We start from the raw sequence: 26585 nt of genomic DNA, 5'->3' as shown, positions 1-26585 counted from the left end.
AGATAATTAAAAAAAAAAAAAAAAACACCTGGCAACCGCCTCCACTAGCTACATAATATGATGTCTGCTGACTATGATGAATGTCCTGCTAACAATGATTGCTAAGTTGTTTCATCACAGAGATCTTCCAGTTGCCAGGCCTAGTAGATAATATAATATGTGGATTCACCAAAATAGCAGCACCACTCTTGGTTGACCATTAGCATGCCTAAGATGTAAGGATTCAAACAAATTGGATAAAAAGTAGAGCAGTAATTCTTTACTTTCATCCCTTGAGAAAACATTCCAAAGAATGACTACATGCGAAAATACAAAGTTGCTACACTTGACCCTTTAATCAAAGTCAAATTAAACGTCATTTTCATAAAAAACTGGAATCACTTCTCAAGCTATGACACATGGAATATATTTTTTGTGTTATCTTCTCAACATTATATCACACAATCTTTTCATTGGTTATGAATATTGAACATATTTTTCAACATGTAGCCTACTTGTACAGTAGCCTAGGCTAACAATAAAACAAAAAGACAACTGAAATCACAGGTCGATTTAGCATTGTGTACCTTACAGGCCTGTAACAAATAAATGAGTGCTTTTGAGAGTCTGTGTCAGAACGCCAATACAAATATTTTTGTGAAAAAGCGCTACAGAGTTCACACACATCATTATAGTTATTGGTTTTAGTTGGCTGTTTCCCTGACACCAATACTTAGCATGTATTTTCTGCCAAAGAACCTTGTTAAAGAGCCTCAGTAAATTGTAGCTTACATTTAAGAAATACTGTATTCTTAAGCTTGCTTAATAAAATAGCTACCTCAAGTGCCTAGAAATCACCTGGCAATATAGTCAGATCTAACCAATGGATTACACAGTTGTAAACATGTCAATGTGGACGCAGTCGCAGTACAAGAGGAATGGAGATATTTCACAATGACAACAAACAAACAAAAGGACAAACAAATACAAAGAAACAAACAAATATATACAATTAAAACATCAAAAACGCCTCAAGTTATGTCTCATAATGGCATTATACATATCAGTCTTCATCATTTTTGCCCAAATAAATGAGTCTGTTTGTAGGCAACAATAGGATTTCTACACCCAGCCCATATTCAGTCTGAAAACTCATGCTCTATGGATACTAATGAACCAAAACCACACACGTCTCTTGACTGAATGCTCTGTCTTTATGTTTTGAGTAACAAAGACATCCTCCAAAACCAACTCAAACTGTTTATAATATATACATCGAATAACATCACCAGTATATTCTTTTAAAAAAAATCTTACTAAAATAATGGTATCAAATTAAATGTTAATATCAAATAAGACATATATTCAATGTGAAAGGTGCATGCATGTATGGAAAAAAAAAAATTCACAGCGGCAACGTCATCACAAAAATGCTAATGCTTATTGTCTTTCCCTGTACCTTCAATGCAATCTGTTTTTAATTTCCCCAGTAATCACATTACCAATAACAAATACCAAATGGTATATGAAACAAATAGAAAAATATGTACCATGACATAAGTAATGATGCCCGATAGTCTTATTTACAAGGTGCGACCAGGCATCATTGTCCACAGGTATCTTTTATTGAAAATTTGTTAGTGATTTTTTTTGTTTGAAAGTGAAACTATCACAAATATGACAGTTGTCCAGGTTTGAGGTGTGAAATAGTATATTGTCACCTATGAAAGCATCTCTTGTCAAACACAATTTACACACAGAGAGAAATTTCCCCTCAATATCTGAAATGCCCTTAAATGAATGCCATTGCATTATCGTTTCGTGGATAATAAAAAACATTATTTCTGTTTCACAGACAAACATGTCTTAGTTTTCACCACGTTTAAACTGACTGGCAAATTGTGTCTGGGGGCAAAGCAGACCAAGGTATTTCATAGCCTGTAGTCCATACCCTCCTCCACTAGGTGGCAGTGCTGATCAGCAGGAGATGAGGAGAGCGTTTGTGAGCGACTGGTGACTCTGAGTCCGCTCCAGAGCCACGCTGCTGGATAGAATCTCACACGCCGCCAGTTCATGATATAGGGCATTAAGTACCTCCAGGATGTGAGCCTTCCCTGTGAACAGACAGAAGCCACAGATGTGAGTTCTCCAAAAGCCAGGACACTAAACCCAGAGTCAGCTGTGCTCCAACAAACCCCATTGGTACTTCTAAAGCTTTATGGCGCTCAGTGTCTTTGTAGACGGTGGTAACAGTTTCACGAGAGTCATGTTAATTTAAGTGGATGTGCACTATTGTTGTGGTTATGTACCGTGTTGAGGGTCGCTGCAGGACTCCAACGTGCTCAGAAGAATCTTTCCCAGAGACCTCCTGGAGACATTCTGAAACGGGAGAGAACTTCTCAGATTGCAGGAAGGATTATCACCAAATGGTAGTGTAAACATAAGAGATCTTTGGAAACAAAGAAGAGGAAAAGGTGGGACACGTATATGTCTAACATTTTACACAAGCACTGTTTGCCACACTTTCTCCCTGGTCAAGGTCTAACTCGACTAGCTTTTTTAAGGTTTTAGGTCAAGTTGTTTTTTTCTGTTTGCATAAGGTGGAGTGGTATGCAGGACAGCCGGAACTTAATGATTACCATGAGGTGAACAACACATACACACACACACACACACACACGCTCTCTCTCTCTCTAAGGAACCCACACACTTTTATGGAACAAGAAAGACCCTTTTGTGCAAGTAAAAATACACCCGTTCTGTAGAGCATAAAAGCATGCAATAAGCAAGCAAGCCCCATTGTTTTTAAACACAGTTTGATCTATTGTCTGTGTCTCAGCACCTACGGGTTCAGGGCTGTTTTTATGTAAACAGACAGCCTTGCGGTGCAGGTTGAGCTTAAAGGCGGGTGACACTCTGAGCACAGTGCATGAATGTGAGGAGTGGCAGGCGGCTGGCTACGCTTCCTCCGTATTTGCAAGTACAAAAGGTGTATGCACTGGCACTCGATCAGACTGCTCCTGTTGAGTCTCATATCCTGGATGGCTCATGGCTCATGTCATGCTCTGATACGACTCACTCCACAGAGTTCACAGCACAGAGGACGCAGTCGTTTCCAATTCCTTTTCAATTCATTTAAGCTGCATTACATTTAAGTTTTTCAAACTAAGATCTGGGGCCTGCACCTTTGACGAATGAGTACTGAGGGAGAAAGGGGACTGGGGGAAAAGTTCCAACAAGACTGGACTGAAAGGCATGAAACGCCTGTTCCTGAGTGGGCTTATGAATATAACAAACACTTAACCAAAGATGGTCTAAAGAGAGCAATACAGAAGACTCATGTATGGACAGACAGCTGTGCATTACTATAACCATAGACTGCCTCTTTGGATGAAAACCTTGAACAAACACATTGTCTGATTCAAACCAGAACATTATGTAGGATGGGTCGAAAAATCATGTGCACCAGTGAATGCTGGTTAATCATATATAGACAGTTTCTACCCAGGAACCCACACCCTAAAGTTGAGATACAGTCAGGTGTGTCTCAATGACACACACAATCACTGTGACCTCACTGTGACATCACTGTGACCTCAAGTTACCCTGACATCCACCCTGCAGGTCTGCACAGACCTTTATGATACATTCACGGTACAATATGCAGTGCAACACAGCCCTATATGGGCACATGTAGGCTACAGCGTGCCTCTCGGACTGACCAGGTCACGCAGCTGCTGCAGTAGCCGCAGCACATCCACCAGCTTGTCCTCCACCAGTGACAGCCGCACCCTCTCCGTCTCCAGCATCTGCAGCTCCATGTGCAGAAGCTCCGTCTCCTCCGCCTTCTGCTGCAGCTCCTGCACCAGCGCGTCCTTCACCTGAGGAGGAAGAGGAGGTGGAGAGGGAGGAGGAACACTTATGTGAGCAGGATATCTCAGTTGCACTGTGCAGGAAGGAACAAACATACATACGACAACATACATATTATGCTACCAAAAACAATTCAATCAATTAGCCATTGGATATTGCCAAGATAATGTCTAAAATCTGAAGTATACCTCATTAAGTATTATACAGATGGTTCATAGCTTTTATTACTAGAATAGTGATTCTGTGGCCACAGTCATCAACAAGGAAGAAATGAGCTCACCGCTTAAAACATTTCACCTGCTAGTTTTTCACACAGAATGGACCAAGTTGTGTTTCTGGGGGAGTTTGTTTCTAATCCAGCTAAGTGGTTTGGATTTGAATCAGGCCAAAGTGACACGTTAAAACAAACACACAAGTTAATAGCACACCATCCTTTTCTTCCTCCTTCCTGCTCTGTTGTGTTCTGCATGTGTTCGTGTTTGGTGGAGCTTAACTCAGCTGGAGCCGGCTCTGCATTTATGACTGCTGGAGCGTGGTGTTGTGTGAGGTTCCGGGGGTGTGTGTGATTCTGTGGTCAGTGCAGCGAGAACCAGCTGTGTGCATGCACACACAGACATGCAGACACACACGCCCACACACACACAAACACACACGCACACACACACACACACACACACAAACCCACATGCACATATATACGCCCACACAGGGATACACATGTAGACCCAAACACCCACATGGATACTCCTACACACACACACACACCACACCACACACACACACACACACACACAGGGTGGCTCCCTCCTCATACCAGTGCTAGCGGTCGGGCTGCTGGGTGGGTGCAGAAAGCAGGAAGGCTGCACTGCTCGCTGCGGTTTCTCCCTTTGAAGGCCTCCATTTCCATAACAACCCTTTAGCTGTGCTGTCCCCCCTCTAATCTAATTTTACACCCCATAGCCCGGGACTGACTCATAATGTAAAGGATGCTCGCAGAGAATTGGTTGTGGTTGGAGCGCCTGGAGGAGGGGGGGGCTGATGCTGCTAAGATGCCTGACCGACCCACTCTAACTCTGGCTGGGGGTGAGATGTGGGGACATGGCTGGTCCCTGCTGCTGCCTGTTTTCTCGACCTGGTTCTCTCTGCTATAGATGGTTGCCATGCATGGTCTTTTCCCTCAACTGCGTGCTTCCTGTGAACCAGCGTGCCCCAGTGCCCATACAGGAATATGAGTGGAATTGTTCCTCCAGTAATGGGTTACTTCTGGGCCTGACCCAGGATGGGGTGCAGCACATCCTCCATCCTCCTGGGAAACGGTCAGTGTCGCTTTGGATAAAAGCGTCTGCTACAACCTTCTCACTTTACTTCAATCTGCAGAGGCTCCACCAGCTCTGTGGCACATCAGCAGCCAAAAATGAGTGTTTATGTCGCACGTGGTGAGACGTGGCTATGTGGTGACTACCTGGTCCATGTCCAGGTCACTCCTCCTGGCTTGGCTCTCGCGGAGCTCCAGCTGCTTGTTGAGGCGGGTGACCCTCTCCAGCAGCTCCAGAACAGCGCTCTGGCTCTCCTCGCTGCGCGAGCCCCCAAAGTGAGACAGCAGCCGCTTCACAGCTTTCTCATCACACCTTAGGAGGAGAGGACAATCATTATCAGTCTTTTCCTTTTTTCAATCTCTCTCTCTCTCTTTATGTATGTTGAATTGATATGAATCAGCTAATATACTACATTGTATGGATTCTGCTACATCTGTTTAGAGAAATGAATAAAATAATAAAAAAAAGGATGCAGAAAAGAGAGAAAAACACAGAGACAGACGCACCACACAAATACTGAGCGGTGTGATGGACAAATGAGAGCCGGTTCTCATACCTGTCCCCGCAGCAGGACAGCCTGGTGAGGATCCTCTTCACCTCGTCCACCTGCTTCTGCTGCTCCCCCGTCCACCTGTCCTCCTCCTCGTCCGACGCGGCCTGTCCCTCCACAGAGCGGAAAAGCTGCTCCTCCACTGCAAAGGAGAACAGCCACACGGTTTTCACACAGCTCTTCATGCTTACCTCCACGGCAGCCATTATCCCGTACATCTCTACACCAGCTGGTCCTGGGATTTATGTGGACAGATTTATATGTCTACTCTTTTACTTGTGATTTTGTTTTATTTAGGACGTCCATCCATTCTGTTCATCTATTTCTGACAGACAGCACTTTGTGTTGCGCTCTATCACTGTCGGAGGTCTGTGAATCAAGCTGCTGATCTGTGGGCTGACAGTGTCTTACCGGAGAAACCACTCAGGAGCTCTCCTGATGGCCTAGCCTGTTCAAGAGTACAATGCGTTGTTCACGCCAGGAGAATCATCTCTGCCCAGTGCCATTGGACTTAATATTGAGTGTTTATGTTATTGTTGTCTATGTCTGAGTGAAGCACTTTGAGTGGCCATTGTGCTAGAAAAAGTATGTTACTTTAATTGAGTGTTTTGTTTAATTGAGTGTGTCCGGAGGCTTTGTTTAGTGATTGATTGGTTAATTAGTTAACTGCCTGTGAACATTGACGGGAGGTGGAGGTGGAGGGTACAGGCAGGAGGCCTTACTGTTGTCAGGAGATGTTTCTGCGTGGCCCGTGGGGGAGTGGCGTGTCTGTCGGGAGTCCAGACAGCACCTCCTGTCCTCCCGGTACTGCTGGTCCATAGCACTGCTGAAAGGCACAGTCACTTTGGACACCTCTGACCTGCCAAGGAGAAAAGACTTAGTCATCATGTGGGCTGTCAAAAAGCCACAGAGTCAAACTGTGGACTAATACATTGTGGCAAGAAAAACACTAAAATTGGGGGTTTCACCCAGTGCTCTGAATACAGAAATGTATGTATTATAGACAAATCCGTACCCATAGGCCTATATTTATTGACTCAACATAATACAAATACCTGCAATTTTAAGTCTTTTATCCCCATTTCTATGATAGTAGCAGAGAGGTAATTTTGATAGGAAATAGGTCCATAAAGTAAGAAATGGACTAAATGGAGGAATTACATAACTTCAAAGGAAAGAGAAAGTAACATGAGATGTCTCTAATAATACACGCCCATAGCCACCATAATAATTTTATTGGCACGTGGGATTCGGCTGTCTGAAGGCGCTTTGGCAGACCATAATTAAAACAAGACTCGGCAGCAGCTTCAGGACTCTGTCAGTTGGATGGGTGTTCGGAGCGAAACAAATGTTTTCCTATGTTATTCTCATGTTTCAAAGATAAATGCAAACAATGGGAAGCTTTAAAAGGCTGGAGATTGTGATCCCGTTCTTTTCTTTCGACATGTTTGAAATTGAAATGCAACCAAAATGAAATTAGGCTTAAACAGTGCTATCATATTCAAGTGTTTTTATATTATGCGAGAAAATAAACAGAATTCCAATCCATAAACTCATAGGCCGATCACTTTGCTATCATTTGAATTGTACAGTTTCCTTTGGCCTTTTATATAGGAGGGAAATACGATAGGGGGCCATGGTGAAGCAGACAGTAAGTGCTTCCAGATGAGTGTCTTAGTAGGGGAAAAAAAGAGATGGGAGGGGGTGGAAATACCACCAAAGAAATTCATTTTCAGCAGCATGTATCCCGCGAGAGCACACTCTAAATGAGTCTGGGAGCGCCCCGTGCACATATCCTCCCTCCATCGGGGAAACCTCGCCATAAAATGGCGATAAATCTGTTCAGCACAAGTGCTACAAATATCACCTCACCGTACAAAAAGCTTGGCGAGACTGCGGCGCTCAGCATAAAGGTCAATAATTGCAGCTCCCAGTTAGACAATCAGTCAAGTTACTGAGTAGTATGTGTGTGTATATGTGTGTGTGTGTGTGTGTGTGTGTGTGTGTGTGTGTGTGTGAGAGGGGGGTGGGGGGTTGTGAGAAGTATAAGAGGGGCTGCAGTGAAATTGGGGTACCCCTATATATATATATATATATATATATATAACTCATTTTGGAAACTCTGCAGCTGCTACACTTCATGGCAGGGGACCCCCCACTATAGGCTCCAATAGGTTTCCATGGGGATCTCTTTAGCTACCAAAATGGGCAGTATCTCTGGAACCATGGAGGGGGTGGTGGTGGTGTCTGGGGGGGGGGGTGTTGATAGAGCACAGCCCACTGTAACTAATTGAACTTTAATTGACGGAGCCTGTGGACGCGCGGGTGCTGCCTTGTGGGAGAGGGGCCCGCTGGATGAGCCCTCTGGGGTGGGCTGCCACTGAATGGTGGCAGACTCTATGGAGTCTCAGGAGACAACGAGCTCAAGTGTGTGTGCCAGACTCCCATTTAGACAAAACAGAAAGGAGCGGGCTTGCTCTGCGTAATGCCACGTCTAGTCAAAGGGGATAAAAAGTGCGTGTGTGTGTGTGTGTGTGTGTGTGTGTGTGTGTGTGTGTGTGTGTGTGTGTGTGTGTGTGTGTGTGTGTGTGTGTGTGCACATGTGCATGTGTGAGCTATGCAATAAGCTAGGGGTCTGCTTTATCAGACGCTTCATGAATGAAACCTATATGTGTAGAGGCCCGGATGAAAGCTCTGGGTAGCAGCCAAGGACTTAAATTCACTGCGCGACATTCGAAGCTATCAAAACAACACACACAAGTTGAAGTAGATGGAGCATTTCAGACACCTGAAACCACTCCAGACATTTTGGTTTTCGCTGCGAAACCAAGCCAGCGTGCCTTGGCCTAGGAGAGATCGACGGGTGAACTGTCTAGCCAATACCGAATGGAAAAGTTGCATCAGGAGTTTTTGATGACAGAGTATTTCATAAGTATTTTCTAATGCAGAAAAATCATCTCATTTTCAGTTAACTAAACAGACAACAACAGACATATACATCAAACATGTATAACTCAACAACTTTTTCCAACATGTTATGTAACCTAGAATACATCTGGTGTAAGAGTTTAATAACTCTATGGAATAGATGTTAAAGGCTCTCCCTGTGTTTTCCATTGGGGTCAAACATGGTTTTCCATAATGCTCTTGCTCTGCTCTCTGTATCGTCCACAGCTGACACCGATGGAGCACAACCCAACCCCGGTCTGGAGAAGGACAACCATAAAAGACATGCTTGGCAGTCATCTGGCATACGTTAGCTGTCAAGTCACTGTTAATTCCCCTTTCTTTGATTCCATGCTTTATGTTGCCGAAAGGCATACCTTGCATCATGTGAACTTCACTCTGATGGGAGGCAAGCACAGAAGTTGGCACAGTCTGTATGCACACGTTGTTTAAGATTTTTTTCCCATATTATGGGATATTCGCATGTGGGCTCATAATTATTGTGACTGATACTCAGATTCTCGAAAATCAAGCGAATGTTGCAGAGCTTCTTTGCACTTCTTTGCACTTTGCACATAGCTTTTTACAGGAAACTAAAGGCGCACTTCAAAGATTTGGGCTGAGGGACCTGAAGGAGTATATTATTCATCACCGTGGGCCTCCTTAGCCAGAGCAGTGGGGCTCAATAATCATTTGGACATTTCCAGAACTGTCTGCACAGGCTGTGCTTGCATCTATCCAGGCACAACCTGACCCCGGAATGGAAAACAAAAACCACAGTCTGAGGATGTGTAAAATTATAATCGAAATTCAGCGTGTCCAAACAGGAAGGAGAAAGTTCAAACTGACTACAGCCAAGTTCACATCATTGTAAAAAAAGCCTGTATACTGGCTAAAACTACACATTTTAAGCAATAATGCACATTCTGAAAGTAATGAACACTTTTACCTAGGGGCACAAACAGATATGAACACATAGTACTATACATCCACGCATATATGGACCTAATGGAAGGAAATTAAAACAAAAGAACAAGCTCTATGTTCGACTGAAACACACTAATGAATGCAAATACATGATTTCTAGATGTTAATCTGCCTCTTCTTTACTCTGCCCCTGGGAGTAGAGTCTGTTCCACATGATTTACGTTCTCTCTTTCAGCAGGAAAACAAAGGGCACTCTGGGCCAAAGCAGAAACAGATGCAGGAGGAAAGGAGTCGGAATCGCCTGTGTGTCTCCGCGGGCAACTTTAATATTTGATCAATGCAAGGTGCTGGACAGACCTGTCTGCTTGCCTCGCGTCTGGGCCGTGTAGCTCGTAAGTCAAAACGCAATCGCCTCTCTGAGACGCTGACCTCCGAGTCACCTCATTTGTCACCCTGGCGCTACGAGAGCTTTAGCTCAGCAATATTTGCAGGATTGGGCTGAGGTATTCATAACAAGGTCTTGTATCACAGTCGTGTTTAGGCAGGACGGTGAGCGATGGTTTGGTGGTGGAGGGCCGGGCGGCTCGAGTCCAGCTGCTTGTGGTTAGAGACCGAGGACACCAGAGCACTTCCTGTGTTTATTAGAGCAAAGGGCTGAACTTCCACCACCATCACCCCCACCCACCTCAACCTCACGAGCCGCCGCATCCTCCCTCCACCTCGAGTCCACTCTCTGGTCAGAGCTGTTTAATGAATGAATGAACCCAACACTGGTATCACTCTACAACATGACTCTAATTCAACTAAGGAGAGCTGAAAATGAAAAACAAAAACGTTGAGCATTGCCTGCTCCTCTTAGGGGGGTTTATCAATCAAACTTCACCTTAGTGCAGAGTTAGAGCGAGTCGACGTGAGGCTTTAGATTAGACGGATGGGCTGCAGAAGAGACAGAAAAGAAGAAAATGTACAGCCAGATTCTTCTCCAACTGAGAGACGACCTGGGTGCTGCTGAGGTGAGGCTGGGCCTTTCAAACGAGTGCCCATGGGTCAGTAACGCTCTAGTTACGCTGCTGTAGCCTTGTGAATATACTTGGAAGAGGGATGCAAGCAGGTCCAGATGACCAAGCAGCTGAAAGGGAAAAAAAACAGCAAGGAAAACCCCCCAAAAGAGCCAGGTTGGAGGGAGTGGCAGAGAGTTCTGGGTATTTTCGTGGTGGGTTCCCGAGACTATTATGAAATGTGTGTGGTTGTGTGTGTGTGTGTGTGTGTGTGTGTGTCCGCCAGTGATGATTGTGGATTCATGCTGATGTAGGCAGTGTATGGAGGTCGGAGGGAAAGGAGGAGAGAAAAGGGAAACTTTCCAAACCTGAAAACGAGCCCACTTGGCTAAGGAGGGTTTTGAAGCCCGTGCAAGAACAACAGAACCATTACAAAAAAGAACCCTCCTGCTCCCAGACATCCTTCCAATGTGTGTGTGTGTGTGTGTGTGTGTGTGTACGCATATGCGTGTGTGTGTACGCGCGCGTGTCCGCAGCATGCTGTCATTAAGAATGATTGATATTATTTCACCACTAGGAGTGAGACAGGACAGCTCTTTATATATACAGCACTATAATTACTGGTAATCAGGGTTTCTTTTTCTCACTATAGTGTTACTTTGCATCTCGCTCAGTTAGTTTAGGTGTTGCTCTGTTGGTTTTTAAACCTTGGGGATATTAGCCTGAAGCTTACATAATAACAAAACTGTTGCCACAGCTGAGAACCTCAGCCCTCTGCTTTCTTATTATTGTGAGGTGACACCATAAGACCATTTTGTTTGTCTGACTCTCCCTTTCTGTAATTCTCTCTCTCTGTCTCTCTCTCTCTCTCTCTCTTTTTGTCTCCTCTTTCTGCGCCTCTGTTTTAGTGTCTCTCTGGGGTGCAATTGAAGAAGCTGTAAAAAGGTCAACAATCTGTTCTTATCCCACCCCTGCCACGTCGTCAGGAAGTGTCCATTAAGACATAGCAGAGTACATTTCACTAATGAAGATCACAATCCTGATGAAAACCCCAAAGACCCAAGACCAACCGAATCCATTCCAAATATCCAAGACCAGAAGGTTGAAAACAAACCCCACACGCCCACCCCCTTGACCACCCAGCCCACGCCCACCCCCTTGACCACCCAGCCCACCCTCACCCCCACCCATGTATGTCAATGAACCATGCTTTAGAGCCTTGACATGTTTTCCCCCTACTTGTTGAACGCAGGACATTATTTATGGCTGAAACCTCTGTGCAAATAAAGACGCTGAGAGTCGTGGTTGAGGCCCTGACTTTTCCTGTGCAGGGCCCGGACATCCATCTCAGGGGGGTGAGGTGACAGGACCTGGAGAACAAACAGTTGAGTGTTTGCCTCTTCCTCCAGATGGCGATCTGTTTGAGCCTTTTCTCTCCTCCCTTACTCCCCCTCTCCTCCGATCACTTTTTGTTCCTCTTCCAGCACTTTCCATTGTCTGCTGGCCTGGCTCACAGCTCGACCAATGGCCACAGCTGATTTAAACGTTTCCTCTCTCTCTCCCTCCCTCTGTTTCCCCCCTCATTGGGTTTGTAAGAGCCTTAGGGCTAAAAGGTGCTGTGTGTCTCTGCTATCCCCTATGGTAATGAACTACAGCTAGTTCCTGTCTGTCTGTTCCCACCAGCTGACCACCCAGGACAGTCCCTCCTTCCTTGATATATACACACACACACACACACACACACACACACACACACACACACAACTCCCTCCACATCTCAAACTCTTACAGGCAAGAAGCTCCAGGAGATACAATATTATGCAAGAGAGATTATGCAACCCTATTGCCGGTGAAGATGCTTTCTGTCTCACCAAATAGACTGACTTCTTCTTTTCATTTGTCTGTTTTTCACATTATTTAGCAGTTGCCTAAATGTCTCACTGAGGTGCAGAAATGTGTAGCGGTTGTCTGCTTAGATTTATGCGTTGGCAAAACTCAGTCTTGAGCAACAGACAGACGAAAACAAATTTTATATCATCTTAGAGGAATGCCAATGGAGTAATGTCTTATGCAACAGAGGAACATTTTTGGTGCAATTTCCGCAGGTGAAGACAGCTGGGTCTCTGATATTCAGATTTAATAGGAATCTCATCAACATCATGTCTCCCCAGGAAAGTTACTCATCTCTGTCTCTCTCTCTCTCTCTGATGTAGCTTATCTCTTTCTCTCTCTCTCTCTCTCTCTCTCTCTGGCAAAGGTTCCTCACCTCTTCTCTCTTTCATACCACTGAAAGCTCCTCAACTCACTGCAGAGCTCCAAGCAGTCCTTGGCATCTTCAAAATCAGTGCCCTGGCAGACAGGCACTGCCACTGTCTCTCTCACATGAGAGAACCCAGGCGGAGAACCCAAGTGAGACGCGGTGAGGAAGGTGGAAACTTTGATCTGCTTCATAACACACCTTTCAGCTCCCAGCCCACAGGCTGGGACATCGGATCCCCTTGCAAACAAATCTCCCCACCCTCTACCCCTCCGAAAAATGCAAAAATGTTTCCCGATAGCTACTGAAGGCAGAAAATGAGGATAATTAGTTTATTGTGTGTCCCTTTGATGTGGCTTCGGGGTGAAAAGGGGAGGAATGAGACTGAAGTTTCAGTTTCAAAACAAGCAGATGGAGGCAGATGGAAAGCAGGTTCAAGATGATATTTTGTAGAAATAAAAACAGGCTTAGTGCATAGAGATAGTCCACAGGGAGACGGGCTTCGCCACTGGGGACGTGAGGAGTGCTTTGCCAACATGAAGGAAAAGGAATTTGAAGGCTTCGGATTCTAGTGTTTCAGCGGAACAGCTTTAGTGGCAGATGGAGGCGCAATGGAGAATGTTTTGTAGGAGGGGTGAAGAAAAAAAAAAGGGACCGCAGAGAGGGAGAGATACAAAGAGGAGGAAAAGAGGGAGGAAGAAAAATGACCAGTGGACACACCTCTCGGCTCAGATAAAAGGCAAGGGGCTCGGTGACCGTGGGCTGATCAGACACTGACCCGCCGCGCGTGAGCAGAGTCCCCGTCGCCCCTGGCAGCCGCATCAAAAGGCTTCCTCTTTTTTTTTTTTGAGCGGTCGGTCTGGAGCAGGGAGGGTGACAGTGGCTTTCCCCCCAGCCAGACGCGCTCCAGCTCAGCTCTGTTGCTGTCCACTGTCTGCCCACGCGGTGAACAGCTCTCGCTGGGGATAAGGGGGATGTGGGGAAGAGACCCCTTTTGGCTCTGATCTTGAAACCCTTGACACTGATGAGAAGACTCAAGTGGTCTCCCTTTGTTTCTCTCTCACACTGTGTGTGTATGTGTGTGTGTATGTGTGTATGTGTGTGTGTGTGTGTGTGTGTGTGTGTGTGTGTGTGTGTGTGTGTGTGTGTGTGTGTGTGTGTGTGTGTGTGTGTGTATGTGTGTGTGTGTGTGTTGTGGGCACATGCCAGAAGAAAAAAGCTACAGTTTTCACAACCAAAAAAAACTCATCTCACTCTTTTACCGTATTAGATCTACATCCTCAGGTGTTCCGCATTCAGACTGAGTATATATTTCACTGCCTCTATCACCAACTACAAGGGAGCGGTGGCAGTCAGGTCTGCACTTGACCCAAGTGTATAATTTACCCAAAGCTCAGTGGACAACAGAGAGGAGTCATCCTGTGAACAGGCCATAAAGTTCTTTAAGTGTTTCAAAGGTCTAATGGCTTACACTGTGTGTTGAGAACGCTTGGTTGCTGCTGCTAAGCAAAAACCAAGTTGAGGGGAGTGAAAAGGGCAAACCCAACCTTGCACTCGCAGCTAAGCTCTGAGTGCCTGTGAGTTCTTGTTTGAGCTCCTCGTCAAAGATGAATAGTAAACGCTTTCACAACTCCCTAATTATAAGTAATTACTGTAGCAGCGATAACGCCAAGATAAAGGCTGTGCTGTAAAACAGCAGATAAGCTAATGATTTTGATAAACGGCTTTACATCTGTCCCCATGCTCCATAGTGGGTTGGAACAAAACAGAAACTGTTGAAAACCCCAAATGGTTAACTTTTAACTTGTGCAAGAACTGACCCCTTGAATCAATTCACTGTAAACCCTACCCGGGAGTTCTCAAGTGATCTGGAATGTTTTTGGTGTTTGTGAAAATTCCGCACTTTCCGTGACCTGCCAAGGAGGAAGAGATTTGTGATTGAAATACGTGTTCTGGCATTCCAACAAATTCCAAAAGTGATAACTTCACTCGGAGATGCAGGTGGATTGGAATAAATTGTGTGACCCACGATTTGTTTCATGTTGTGTGCATGAACTGCATACCTCAAGCACTACCAAGGAAAGTAGAACTCATTTCTCAACGGCTGTGTTGATATGTAGCCCAAACTTTGATGGACAGTCGCCAATAAGTCTGCATGTGTATGAATGTGTCTCTGTACCAAAAGTGCATGTGTGTATGTGTATGTGTGTGTGTGTGTGTGTGTGTGTGTGTGTGTGTGTGTGAGAGAGAGAGAGAGAAACAGAGAGAGAGAGAGAGAGAGAATGCTCAGATACTTGTTGCTAGGATACACCCCTGGGAGTGTTCATCCATTATTCGGCAAGAGCAGAGAGTGCAGGAGAGACTGTTTGAAGACTGATGGGAACTTTTGGTGTGTTTAGGTCAGGGCTTTTCCTGAGTGAAAAGGGGGTCTCTGCCGATGTGTCAGCCCATTGTGTCACTGAATGAATTATTTGGCTTAAGAGCATCAGTGGGGGCCTGCGCTAAGCAAGACCCTCCCCTCTGGCGCCCAAAGAACTTTGCATACATTTGGAAGGAGCTGTGATAGGGGTATGTAGGAATGTTTATGCTTTGTGCCTCCAAAATGTTTCAATCAATGGATCACTCACGGCATGAGATGCTTCGTGTCAGCCAAGAGGTCCCAATTACAACAACATTAAGTAAATATTTTCTTTTCTTGAGTTGACATTACACAATGCAAAACGCAGTTGACACATAGTGTAGGCTACATGCTGTGGTGATTCAGAGTGGAAAGTACCCGAGAAACAGTTTCTGTTTCTATTTTAGACCATTCAGCTTTGACTGAATGAATTACAATAAAAACACGTTTAGTTGGCTTTTTTGTTTTCTGATTATCTTAAAAAGATGTGTGTAAAGAGTCGCTTATGAAACGTATGAAACACCTTACTTACCATATTTAGTTAACAATGACTATTGCCATAATGCATGCTTTTAATTAATAGTGTCTGGGAGTTCTTGCCCTGCTTGAGTTAAGTTTAGAAATTCAGTAGTAGCATATTATAATTTTCTACAGTCCAGTGTTCACTTTAGTGAAATATGATACTTAGCACCTAGACTCCTCTGTGATGCACAACCCTGTACTTAAGATTACTGATGGCTTTCGCTGTTAGAAATCAAAAAGGCTTCACAAACCCAATAACTAAGGGGTAAACCACAAAACACTATCTTTGCATCAAATGCCAGCATTTTGGAATGTTTGATCACAACATAAATGTAATGTATTTTTTTTACACAAAGAGCCATACATAGTCTTAAAACATTTAAGAAAGGTTTTCATGGACTGCATTGCATTTCTACTTGCATTTGGTTTTGGATTATTTCTACTGGTGAACAATTCAAAAGTTGTATTCTAGCTAATGATTTATGCTGTTTTGGTCTGTTTAGTTTAGCAAGAAAGTAAGCTGACTGCTTCAGAAATCTTTTTCTTCTTGATATGGATGAAGTGTAATATTCAGCTGAATCAACATGTCTTAAAAGTGAGTGAGAGAGAGTTGTATAGAAAGGGAGAGAGAGAGTGAGTGAGTGAGTGAGTGAGAAAGAAAGAGAGAGAGAGAAGGGGGAGGGAGGAGGAAGTAAAGAAAAGCATCTACTGCACAAAAACAGCAATTTTGAATGAGCCTTCCATCTCTCAGACCCCAAAAGAGGGGAACATTAACAAACACTTCCTGAAAATAGCCATCGTGAACTTATCCCCCAGACACTGATTACACCAGGGGAGTCAGACGAGCCAAACAGGTTGCAGACATTATACAAACAGTTATGTGCAAGCGGGGTTCAATGACACACTATAAAACTAAAACACCCTGAAAAAATGAATGGTTTCCAACAGTAGCGGAGAGAGCCTTGACTGCCACACACATGGACTATTAAACGAACCCAAACAAAACAAGGCTGAAAATCTCGAGTGGACCACATCAAGCATACCTAAATTGCATGTATGCTGGCATACTTTTCCAGGCCCTTTGCCAGCAACAGACCTGTGCACGCTAGCCATGTTTGCCTCTCAGGAGGAGGCCATGCTGTTTAGACACAAAACACATTAACAGTACTCATGTAATAATTGAGGGAGGCCCATAGCGGTTTTACCTAAATATTTTCAAGTGATTCCATTAGCTTAATATGTTGAGTTAAGCACAAAATAGAGCTTTGTCCCAAGCTCAGCTGAGCTATGTATCAATACAGTCAAACAATAGTTTAGGTCTGCACACCACCACTGTTGCAAGAAATACAAATGAGCTTCCAGTGCTGCTGTTTCCAGGGTGCTGGGTTCTTTTCTTAAATTCTAGAAAGGAATTGCTATTGTTGCCATACAGATGAGACGGAGGCGAAATTGATTGCCATGTAAAGCATATTCCCCTCAAGATAGAATGTAAGTGGGCATCCTGTTAGAGATGCTTAAAACTTATCACTGTTGATTTAAAAGACATGATAAACACCTTATCAACCATTATGGATGTGCTTATAGTGCATTAAAAATACCCAAAGAAACTGCCATTTCATTTGAATATCTTTTCCCTGTAATGAGGCAATCAACAAGCAAAACACATAAACTGCAGAAGGTGCTAGTGAGGGCACCAGGAGAGATCCTCCTACCTGTAGTAAAGCAGCTCCATCTCCAGCTGCTGGATGTGTTGCTGCAGCACAGGCACGTGCCTGGCCTTGGCCTCCAGGTCCTTGACCTTTCCCAGGCCGCTGATGACCGCCTGCCGGGCCTCCTCCACCTTCTTCCTCATCTCCAGCTGCTCCCTCTTCAGCGTCCGGTTGCAGTCCTCCAGCAGGGCGACGGCGTCCCGGGAGCGTGACAGCTCCTGCTCAAGCTTCTGGTTGAAGAGCATGGCCTCCTCAACCTGCGCGTCCCGCGAGTTCCGGATCATGTCCATCTCGTGCAGGAAGCTCTGAAGGCTTTTTGGAGAGGGGTTGGTGCTGCTGGCGCTCTTCTGGGCGACCAGCTTCTGGTGGGCGATGAAACAGCCTGACTCAGGCCTGTGTTTGGCATGGCTCTTCCACAGACCAACCTGCCAACATAGGGATAAATAAACTGCACAACTGCACACACTGCAAGCATACACTGTCAGAATGAAAATCAGCAGCTCATTAACAGATACATATGAAAGAGGATGAGAGGGAATGGTTCAACTGTAGTGAAGACCCTTTGCACAGGCAACATAAAAGTCTGCACACATCCCCCACTCTCTACTACAGTACATAGAACAGATGTACCATAACATGATCAGATGATGAATAATAACACTGTAATTCACATGGCACAAATGTAAAATATTAGTAAATTACAAATCATAACTATAGGAAATGTGACATGAATTCTAATGATGCATTTGCTTGCATTTTGGAATTAATTTACCTGTAGAGCCAGTGATCGAGCATCACTGCTCTGCAGGGCAGCGCGCATATCCTCAACTAACTCTCTCAAACTTGCGTTTTCTTCCTCAAGTTTAGCTATCTTGTCCTCTGCTTCTTCCAGTGCCACAATTTCTTCATAGCATTCCTTTGTACAAGAGCCCTGCTTGCACACTGAGGGGCGGCGGTTCAAAGCGGGCGACGAACTTCTGCTCCCTCTCCCACTGATGCTCGTGGAGAGCGACCTCTCTCTCCGCCGCAAGGGACTCCGGAGACGGATTTGCGTCTCGATGTGTTCACTCTCCTTACCGACCAACAAACGTCCGTTCTCGTACTGGCAGCCCGCTTTAGTACTGAAATATCCACAGAGTTTGGCATGAAACTGTCTAAAAGTCAACTCTTTAGGAAGATTATCCAATAATCCAACGCACTCTTCCAAGTCTGTCTCTTTACTTAGTCCCAAAATCTCACACAACACATTAAAATCCTCGACAGGAATTTTGCCATCCCCCTGACAATCCATATGATGAAAAATCTCTTGTAAATATTGATCTAGCCCTGTAGCCAGGACAATAATTTCATTCTCCACTCCACGATCCAAACCATAGTGGTACGCCAAAGTGCTTACTATCCATTGTGTTCTCCGTGCTGGTCGCCTGTACGGATCATATGCATCTGTTTTTTCCATCATTATCCCAATTTATGACACATTTACGGCATCTAATTGTATTGAGTAATTGACAGACCAGGACTGCAAAGTCTAAAAGCTGTGCGCTCATGTCCTCTGTGGTCCCATTTAGGTGCTCTACCGCTTGTTCAAATGCTGAATGTATTCTCTCATTTGAAAAGTAGCCTTCTGCTTGGGGGCGTTTCTGAGAGAAGAGTTCTGCCCACACCAGTAAGCGGAGGAGGGGTGAAGAGAAGTTTGAAGAAAAAAGTGCGAGGTTACAAGAATCCAAAATTTGAAAATGTTGGCCACAACGTTGCCTATATCATTGTTTACAATAGGCCACAGGGAAGACGAATAGTACACCCCGTTGGTCTGTGTAGCACAGGCCTAATTGCAATTCCAATACAGATTAAAATGGAGCAGAATAGAGCACATTCTACACCGTTTGCATTATAATTAAAGGTATATGTATGGACAAAGAACTTCCATATTTTTTGGTTTATGGTTATGGTTATGGTTATGGTTACGCCTTTGTCCAAAGCGACATATAAATACAAAACAACATAATAATATTTCAAAATGAACAGGGAACAGATTAAAATGTAGGTCAAATATAGTAAGGAGAATAGTTGTAGTACACAATAATATCAATTCAATCAATAGCCTAATAAAAAAGCAATGTAAAAAAGGGGAAAGGCAATAATAAAACAATAATGTCAATTCAATCAATAATATAAAAACAATAACATGCTAAGACTACATTAAGGAGAATATCAATAATAAACAATAATGTCAAATTAATTAACAGCCCAATTAAAATAAAACAACATTATATAAACCATAACACATAAGCGCTTAAACAACTAAGTACACTCAAAAAAATGATTTTTGGGTGTAGTAATATATATTCATTCAAAAGTAGTAGTTTTTACATTGTAATATCAACTTTCAGCGAGAACTAGTTAAAAACAGAAATATATACGCAGTATATTCAGGTAATTAATTCATTGAGTTGGAAGAGTACATCTTATTAGAGATTTGCTCATACCATTTACATGCTTTATTGTCATAGCACCAACACCTGAAAATATCAAGTAACTTTTATTCTGAAAGGTTCCATTTGAAATCGCGCATGCGTCGTTGGACACAATTAATTCCGCCAAAATCACTCAGAAGAGTTTTGGGCTGTAACCTGGCTGTAACCGCTGTAACCAGAGACTGGAGACTGGAGTTGTATTGAGAGTAAAGCTGTAAGTATTGCCTTTCTGTTTTAGATTTGTGATAATATATGGATTTCTATGCATTTTGATAGTTTGAGTCTTGCCTGCTAGACGCAATAATACGTGTTAACGTTAAGGTTCGTAGCTAGCTCACTGTAACGTTCATATTAGCATAGTTGTGATGCCATAACGTTAACTGTTAGTGCTAACGTTAGCCATTTTGGTCCGGACAAGACTATGACAACGTTAACGTACGTCTGTAAAGAGGTGAGCTGCTATTTATTTGGATAAAAAGTACAATAACGTTTACCACGCTTACCGTAACATTTCTCAACTCAAAATGACGAGTTGTTTTTATATATATTTTAGGGGTTTAAGGTCTACATCTAGTAGAAAAAAAATACTTTCCAAAACTTTTGGCGGCAATGTTAGCCATGCTTAACTTTTATAAGTTAGCACTAACTTAGGCTGAAGTAAGTCCACATTTTCCTAAAACGCTTAGAATTAAACTGGCTCCTAATGTTGCATTACCGTAACATATGTGACATTTACTTTACTCATCCTACACCTACAAACTTCCCTTTATAAGGGAGTTCTGCATGAGTGTTGCAGCGTAAGATCAGAGCTTCACTGAGTTTTCAGCATTCCAGAACAGAGAATACGTTACTCGTTTTACATAGGCTCTTTACATAGGCCTATTTAATGTATTTAAACAAACAATATGGCTTGGTGGTTAATGTTTATGCTGTGACAAACTCAGAACGCATCATTACTTTAGTTTAGACTTAAAACGTTGTATTTATGAAGTTAATCTGTATTGTGTGCTATTAATATATTTCTCTCAACAGAAAGAAGTGAGTTGAGGTGTCACTTGTTGGAGGCAGGATTTTCTGCAGGAGTGGAGTGTGAGTTGAGGGAGTGTGAGTCTCATTCAGGCAAGTAAAAATCTATGCATGATATAATACTGCTGCGGTTAGTATTAGCCATTATTCACTCTTAATATCTTAAATTGTGATTTACATGGTGACCTTGCAGTTAGGATGAGGGTAGTGGACAGTTGAGGATAGATTAAAGGGTTTCTTATTCATTACAAGTTGAATAAGTAAATACATTCTCTGAATCACCACATCTGCCTGTAAAACTGCCTGAAACACCACATCTGCATGTAAAGGTGACCCAATACTTTTGACAATTTAGTGTACATGTGGAGGAGTCATGTGAGCCACAGAGTGTTGAAGCTACTGAGCTGAGACCGTTCTTGTACAGTCAGGTGTGCTTGCTCACTTTTTTGTAGGAAGATAGACCTTCAGTTTTTCTGACTCTCTTTCTCTCACACACACACACACACATATTCGTAAGCATATACAGCACAAATTCTCACACTCAGTAGCTTCAACACTCAGTAGCTTCAACACTCTGTGGCTCACATGACTCCTCCACATGTACACTAAATTGCCAAAAGTATTGGGTCACCTGCCTTGATGTGCATATGAACTTAAGTGACATCCCATTCTTAATCCATAGGGTTTCATATGACGTCGGTCCACCCTTTGCATCTATAACAGCTTCAACTCTTATGGGAAGGCTTCCCACAAGGTTTAGGAGTGTGTTTATGGGAATGTTTGACCATTCTTCCAGCGCATTTGTCAGGTCACACACTGATGTTGGATGAGGAGACTGGCTCTCTGTCCTATAAACACCCTCCTAAACCTTGTGGAGCCTTTCCAGAAGAGTTGAAGCTATTATAGCTGCAAAGAGTGGACTGACGTCATATTAAACCCTATGGATTAAGAATGGGATGTCACTTAAGTTCATATGCGCATCAAGGCAGGTGACCCAATACTTTTGGCAATTTAGTGTATGCTCTTGTGTTTTCCTGAGACAGTTCATTGTTTATGAATATGGCTTCAATATTGACACTATATTAAACTGTTAACAGAACCAAAGCATTGAGGAGAAACGTGACACTGTTATCCGCAGCCTCATTGTGTACCTGGGTGAGAAAGTGGAGGACCTTTTTGAAGATTGCCAGGTAAAGTATGATTACAGCTCACAATCAACTTAATGATTTACTTTCTGGAAATTATGTCATTATGAATGAGGAAATTCTGATTTGTCGCTCAATAGAATTGTCTTTTTTCTTGTAAATTGTATGCAGGAGGACTGCCGCAGTGATGCCAGGCAACATGTCCTCAAAATCCTGGTGGTTCATGGTGCAGAGGATCTAGCTGATGTGGCCATCGTTGTTGAAGGAAAGGAGATGATCGAAGGATGTGGATGCACCGCAAAAGCGTGATCTTGCTTATGGGACTCATTTATGCCCTCAACCTTGCATATCCGCCAGCACTTCGATACACTTTTGGATTTGGATGGCATTAAGCTGTCCCCAAAAATACAAGCTTTAAAGTTGAAATTGCTGGCTTAAGTTTTTGTCAAATGCTTTTGGCTTCCCGTTAAGTTGTGTTGTGTTGTATGTTGTGTGTTTGTCTTTGAGAGCAAGATAATATTGACACAACCACATCTTTGCAATATTTTCCGACGAATTGAGTGTTTTATCTTTGATATGTTGTAATACTTGGAGACAAAAACATTGGGTAGGAGTGGCATTGATTGTTAATTTTACTAATGGTAAAACATACTGTCCTTTTAGGATTCTGGTTGTGTTAGTCTGTCGCTGTAAAACTTCACCTCCTGTTGTTTTTTTTTGTTTTTTCCTTGTGATATTCTCATTTATATTTTATGCCTTAAACATGGGTTAAACATTTTGACAGGCAGTATGTATGGTCACTAGTGATATTTTAGTTTTTTTTTTTTTTTTTTTTAAATGGTGAAGAATAGCAGTCATTTGAATGAGCATTCAACAGTGTTTTACTTTTTCAATACAGTAAAAACATATCAGTGGGTACATGCAGTGTTGAGTTTCAGTGATGACTGCCCCGGCATTATTTGTTGCCCCCCGCCCCAACGTTAAGTTCATATAATGTGTCAACATTGTGAGCATGGCTGTTTTGACAAAATAAACAGTTAATTGCATTACATTTTAATTGTGTGGTATGTAGTAAAAGTATATTAACTGCATAAGGTTAAGATTTATCAAAAGAAAATAAGTAACATTGCAGAATCATAGTGAGTAAAACAACTTAATAAAACTAGGTAATTAAACATTTCAATCAGAAAAAATATAGTAAAATCTACTTATTCACTTCATAACAGTAAATATTACAGACATGTAAGATTTACTTAATATTTTGATAACTGATATTCCTGTATGAAAATAATTAAATAACATTTACATAATATCATCACAAATGTTAAGGTTAGTAGTAAGTACGTTGTACTTGATACTGGTAAGTAAGTTATACTTGATATTACAGCATTAAAATTTACTTAGAAAGTTTGAGTGCAAATACTTACAAGGATTTTATTAAGTAAATTCTACAAGTCATTTCTTTCAGTGTATATGTTGAATAGGAATGTCTTTAGACCCCTCTTAAACGACCCAAAACTACCACAGGAACGGAGAGCACTGGGCAGTTCATTCCACCAACATGGAACCACTGAAGAAAAGAGTCTGGAATTAGACCCAGTTTTCATGACTGGTCGACACAACATACGCTCACCAGAAGACCGCAGTGGGCGGTTGGGGATGTAAGGCTTGATTATTGAATTAAAATAACTAGGAGCAGATCTAGTTAGTGTCCTATAGGCCAAAGTGAGAGATTTAAATTTAATTCTGGCTACTATAGGGAGCCAATGGAGAGTAACTAGGAGAGGAGTTACATGTGTCCTCTTTGGCTGATTGAAGACCAGGCGTGCTCCAGCATTTTGAATCAGCTGTAATGATCTTGTTACACAAGCGGGTAAGCCAGCTAATAGTGAATTACAATAGTCCAGCTTAGAGATGACCATGGTCTGAACAAGAAGTTGTGTGGAATCTTGTGTCAGATAAGGTCTGATCTTCCTAATGTTGTAAAGCATAAACCGGCATGATTTTGCAATAGAAGCTATATGCTCAGAGAAGTTAAGTCGGTCATCAATTACAACGCCCAAGTTTCGTGCCGATCTAGTTGGGGTCAGTGAAGTTGAGTCAAGCTGGATGTTAATCTGTTGGGGAATAGCTGTTTTAGCTGGAAACACCAAAAACTCTGTTTTTGAGAGATTAAGCTGAAGGTGCCGATCTTTCATCCAGGCTGAAATATCCTTAAGGCATGCAGAAATCCGGTGGGAAACACTAGAGTCATCAGGTGGGAAAGACAGGTAAAGTTGAGTGTCGTCTGCATAACAGTGATAGTCAAATCCATGGGAGCGAATGGTATCACCTAAGGAAGTGGTGTAAATAGAGAAAAGCAAGGGTCCTAATACTGATCCCTGAGGCACACCTGTGGTGAGGGCATGAGACTTAGATACCTGTCCCTGCCAAGACACGTTGAAAGAACGCCCTTTAAGGTAAGATTCAAACCAGTCAAGAGCTTTTCCAGAAATTCCCAGTTCAGATAGTATAGATAGGAGAATGTCATGGTTAACAGTATCAAAGGCTGCAGATAAATCTAGTAGAATTAATACTGATGACTGAGCAGAGGACTTAGCTACTCTCAATGCTTCAGTCACAGACAGAAGAGCAGTTTCAGTAGAATGACCACTCTTGAAACCAGACTGCATAGGGTCTAGTAGATTATTCTGATGAAGAAAGTCACAAACTTGCTTGAAGACCACTTTCTCCAAAACCTTTGACAAGAAAGGAAGAAGGGAGACAGGTCTGTAGTTCTTCACCTCAGTTGGATTAAGTGTACTTTTCTTTAGCAGAGGTGTAACCCTAGCCTGTTTAAAAGAATAAGGAACTATTCCAGAACTGAGTGAAGCATTAAATACATGTGTGACTGCTGGTAGAACAGCGGGTGAGATAGACTGTAGAAGAGTGGACGGGACAGGATCTAATGGGCATGTTGTTGGACGACATCGCTGAAGCAATTGAGAGACTGCTTCCTCATCAAGAGGAGAGAAAGAGTCAAATGATGGGGTCATACTAACACAAGGCAAAGCCCTCCTTATAGGAGCATCAAACTGAGCACTTATTTTAGCAACTTTTTCAGTGAAAAATGTTGCAAAGTCATTTGCTGACAGTGAAGTAGTTGATGGTGGTGGTGGAGGATTGAGGAGAGATTTGAAAGTAGAAAAAAGTTGTCTACTGTCAGTGGCGCTCTCAATCTTGCTTTGATAGAATGTCTTTTTTGCCAGTGTAACAGTGGATGAAAAGGATGACAGCAAAGACAGGTAGTTACTAAGATCATTTCCATCTCTGGATTTACGCCATTTCCTCTCAGCAGCTCTAAGTTCCTTTCGTACTGAGACTATACTGTTCGTCAGCCATGGATGGCGAGGTTTAGAACGAGTAGGTCTTGAGGAAAGAGGACATGCTGCATTCAGACAAGATGCCAGTGTAGAGCAGAGAGTCTCTGTAGCGTCATTAACCTCAAGTGCCAAGAATGAGCTAGGAGTAGGTAAAGCAGATGTTACTAATGTTGCAAAATGGTCGCTTGAGAGGCTTCTGAGATTACGCCGGAACGAAATTATCGGAGGAGGAGCTGCTGGGTTATCCAGGAGACGCACAGAGAATCTGATAAAGTGATGATCCGATACATGTAATGGATTAACCAAAACGTTGTCTGTATTACAGTTAGAAAAGCATTCTGAAGGTAAACTCTGTCAAAATAAATAAGGGAACATATCAACATGGTTTGTTGTGCGCAAATAACACAAAAAATGTCTTTAATTAGTGCAAGTATCCTATCTCTTTGGTGGAACCAAAGGTTGGAACGCACCAGCTCTTCTTTTATTTCTGCTACAATGAAACACCAACTGTTGTCAGGGCAACATGATGCCTTATGCTACAAAGGTCCTCCACCGAACTCGTTTGGAATGTTGGCACTTTTTTGTCGCATTGCTGACCTTGAGAATTAGCCTAACATAAACAAAACATGTAAGCTTAGCCTACAGAAGCCTTTCGTTGACTTCGTTACTGTACCTTCTTCGAGGAACTAGGTATTGCGGGGGAGGCTTAAAATATAAAATATGCATACACCTGTGAATGTGTGTCCGATGTAAACTTATTTCTGACGCGTGCGAATCGAAGATTCAAATGTGCCAAGAGACAAGCCCTTCGTGCAGAAACGAATACATTTTATTTCGCTTTTAAGCAGATGAGGTGAGTTTAACATTTTCGAGATCTTAACATTTTCGAGGCTAAATTACAGATACGTGTGTTAACCCACAATTTGAAGTTATTCATTTTGATGTCCAGGGATGAAGTAGGCCTATTATAAAACACTAGCTGTTGTCGTTCCAGAGCACGCTATTGAAAATGGAGGTTACTGATGCAGAATCATCACAGAGCTTAGAAAACAACTTCAGCGAACACCCATTGTCACGTGAATATAAAACCGAAGACACTGAAG

The 26585-nt window shown here is 42.9% G+C and overlaps 1 protein-coding gene and 1 long non-coding RNA gene across 2 annotated transcripts; one reads left to right on the top strand and one right to left on the bottom strand.

Annotated features, from left to right (window-relative positions):
* Positions 1-316: 316 nt before the first annotated feature.
* On the bottom strand, positions 317-19048 carry efcc1 (EF-hand and coiled-coil domain containing 1). Its single transcript, XM_076268361.1, has 8 exons — positions 18248-19048; positions 17479-17900; positions 6441-6577; positions 5725-5860; positions 5315-5480; positions 3702-3860; positions 2289-2358; positions 317-2093 (listed from the first exon to the last, which is right to left on the bottom strand). Exons 1-8 carry the CDS (start codon positions 18932-18934, stop codon positions 1957-1959), a joined length of 1914 nt encoding a protein of 637 aa, XP_076124476.1. The 5' UTR covers positions 18935-19048; the 3' UTR covers positions 317-1956.
* Positions 19049-20090: 1042 nt separating this feature from the next.
* Positions 20091-23166, top strand: LOC143104339 (uncharacterized). Its single transcript, XR_012983057.1, has 4 exons — positions 20091-20163; positions 20982-21068; positions 22073-22165; positions 22292-23166. It is a non-coding gene; the product is annotated as an uncharacterized LOC143104339 (long non-coding RNA).
* Positions 23167-26585: the final 3419 nt, after the last annotated feature.

Source organism: Alosa pseudoharengus, unplaced genomic scaffold (assembly GCF_046254945.1).
Source record: "Alosa pseudoharengus isolate Yale_2024_CS ecotype anadromous, Long Island Sound unplaced genomic scaffold, YU_APseudo_1.1 YU_APseudo_1.1_scf_5, whole genome shotgun sequence".
Lineage (NCBI taxonomy): Eukaryota > Metazoa > Chordata > Actinopteri > Clupeiformes > Clupeidae > Alosa > Alosa pseudoharengus.
This window is presented reverse-complemented; position numbering and strand designations above follow the sequence as displayed.

Excerpts from the sequence above, each read along its gene's own strand:
- efcc1 (XM_076268361.1), bottom strand. The coding sequence starts at position 18,934 with ATGATGGAAAAAACAGATGCATATGATCCGTACAGGCGACCAGCACGG. Across the intron at positions 5,861-6,440 it reads AGAAACATCTCCTGACAACA|TGGAGGAGCAGCTTTTCCGC; the intron begins GTAAGGCCTCCT and ends TCTCCTTTGCAG. Across the intron at positions 3,861-5,314 it reads GTGACCTGGACATGGACCAG|GTGAAGGACGCGCTGGTGCA; the intron begins GTAGTCACCACA and ends CTTCCTCCTCAG.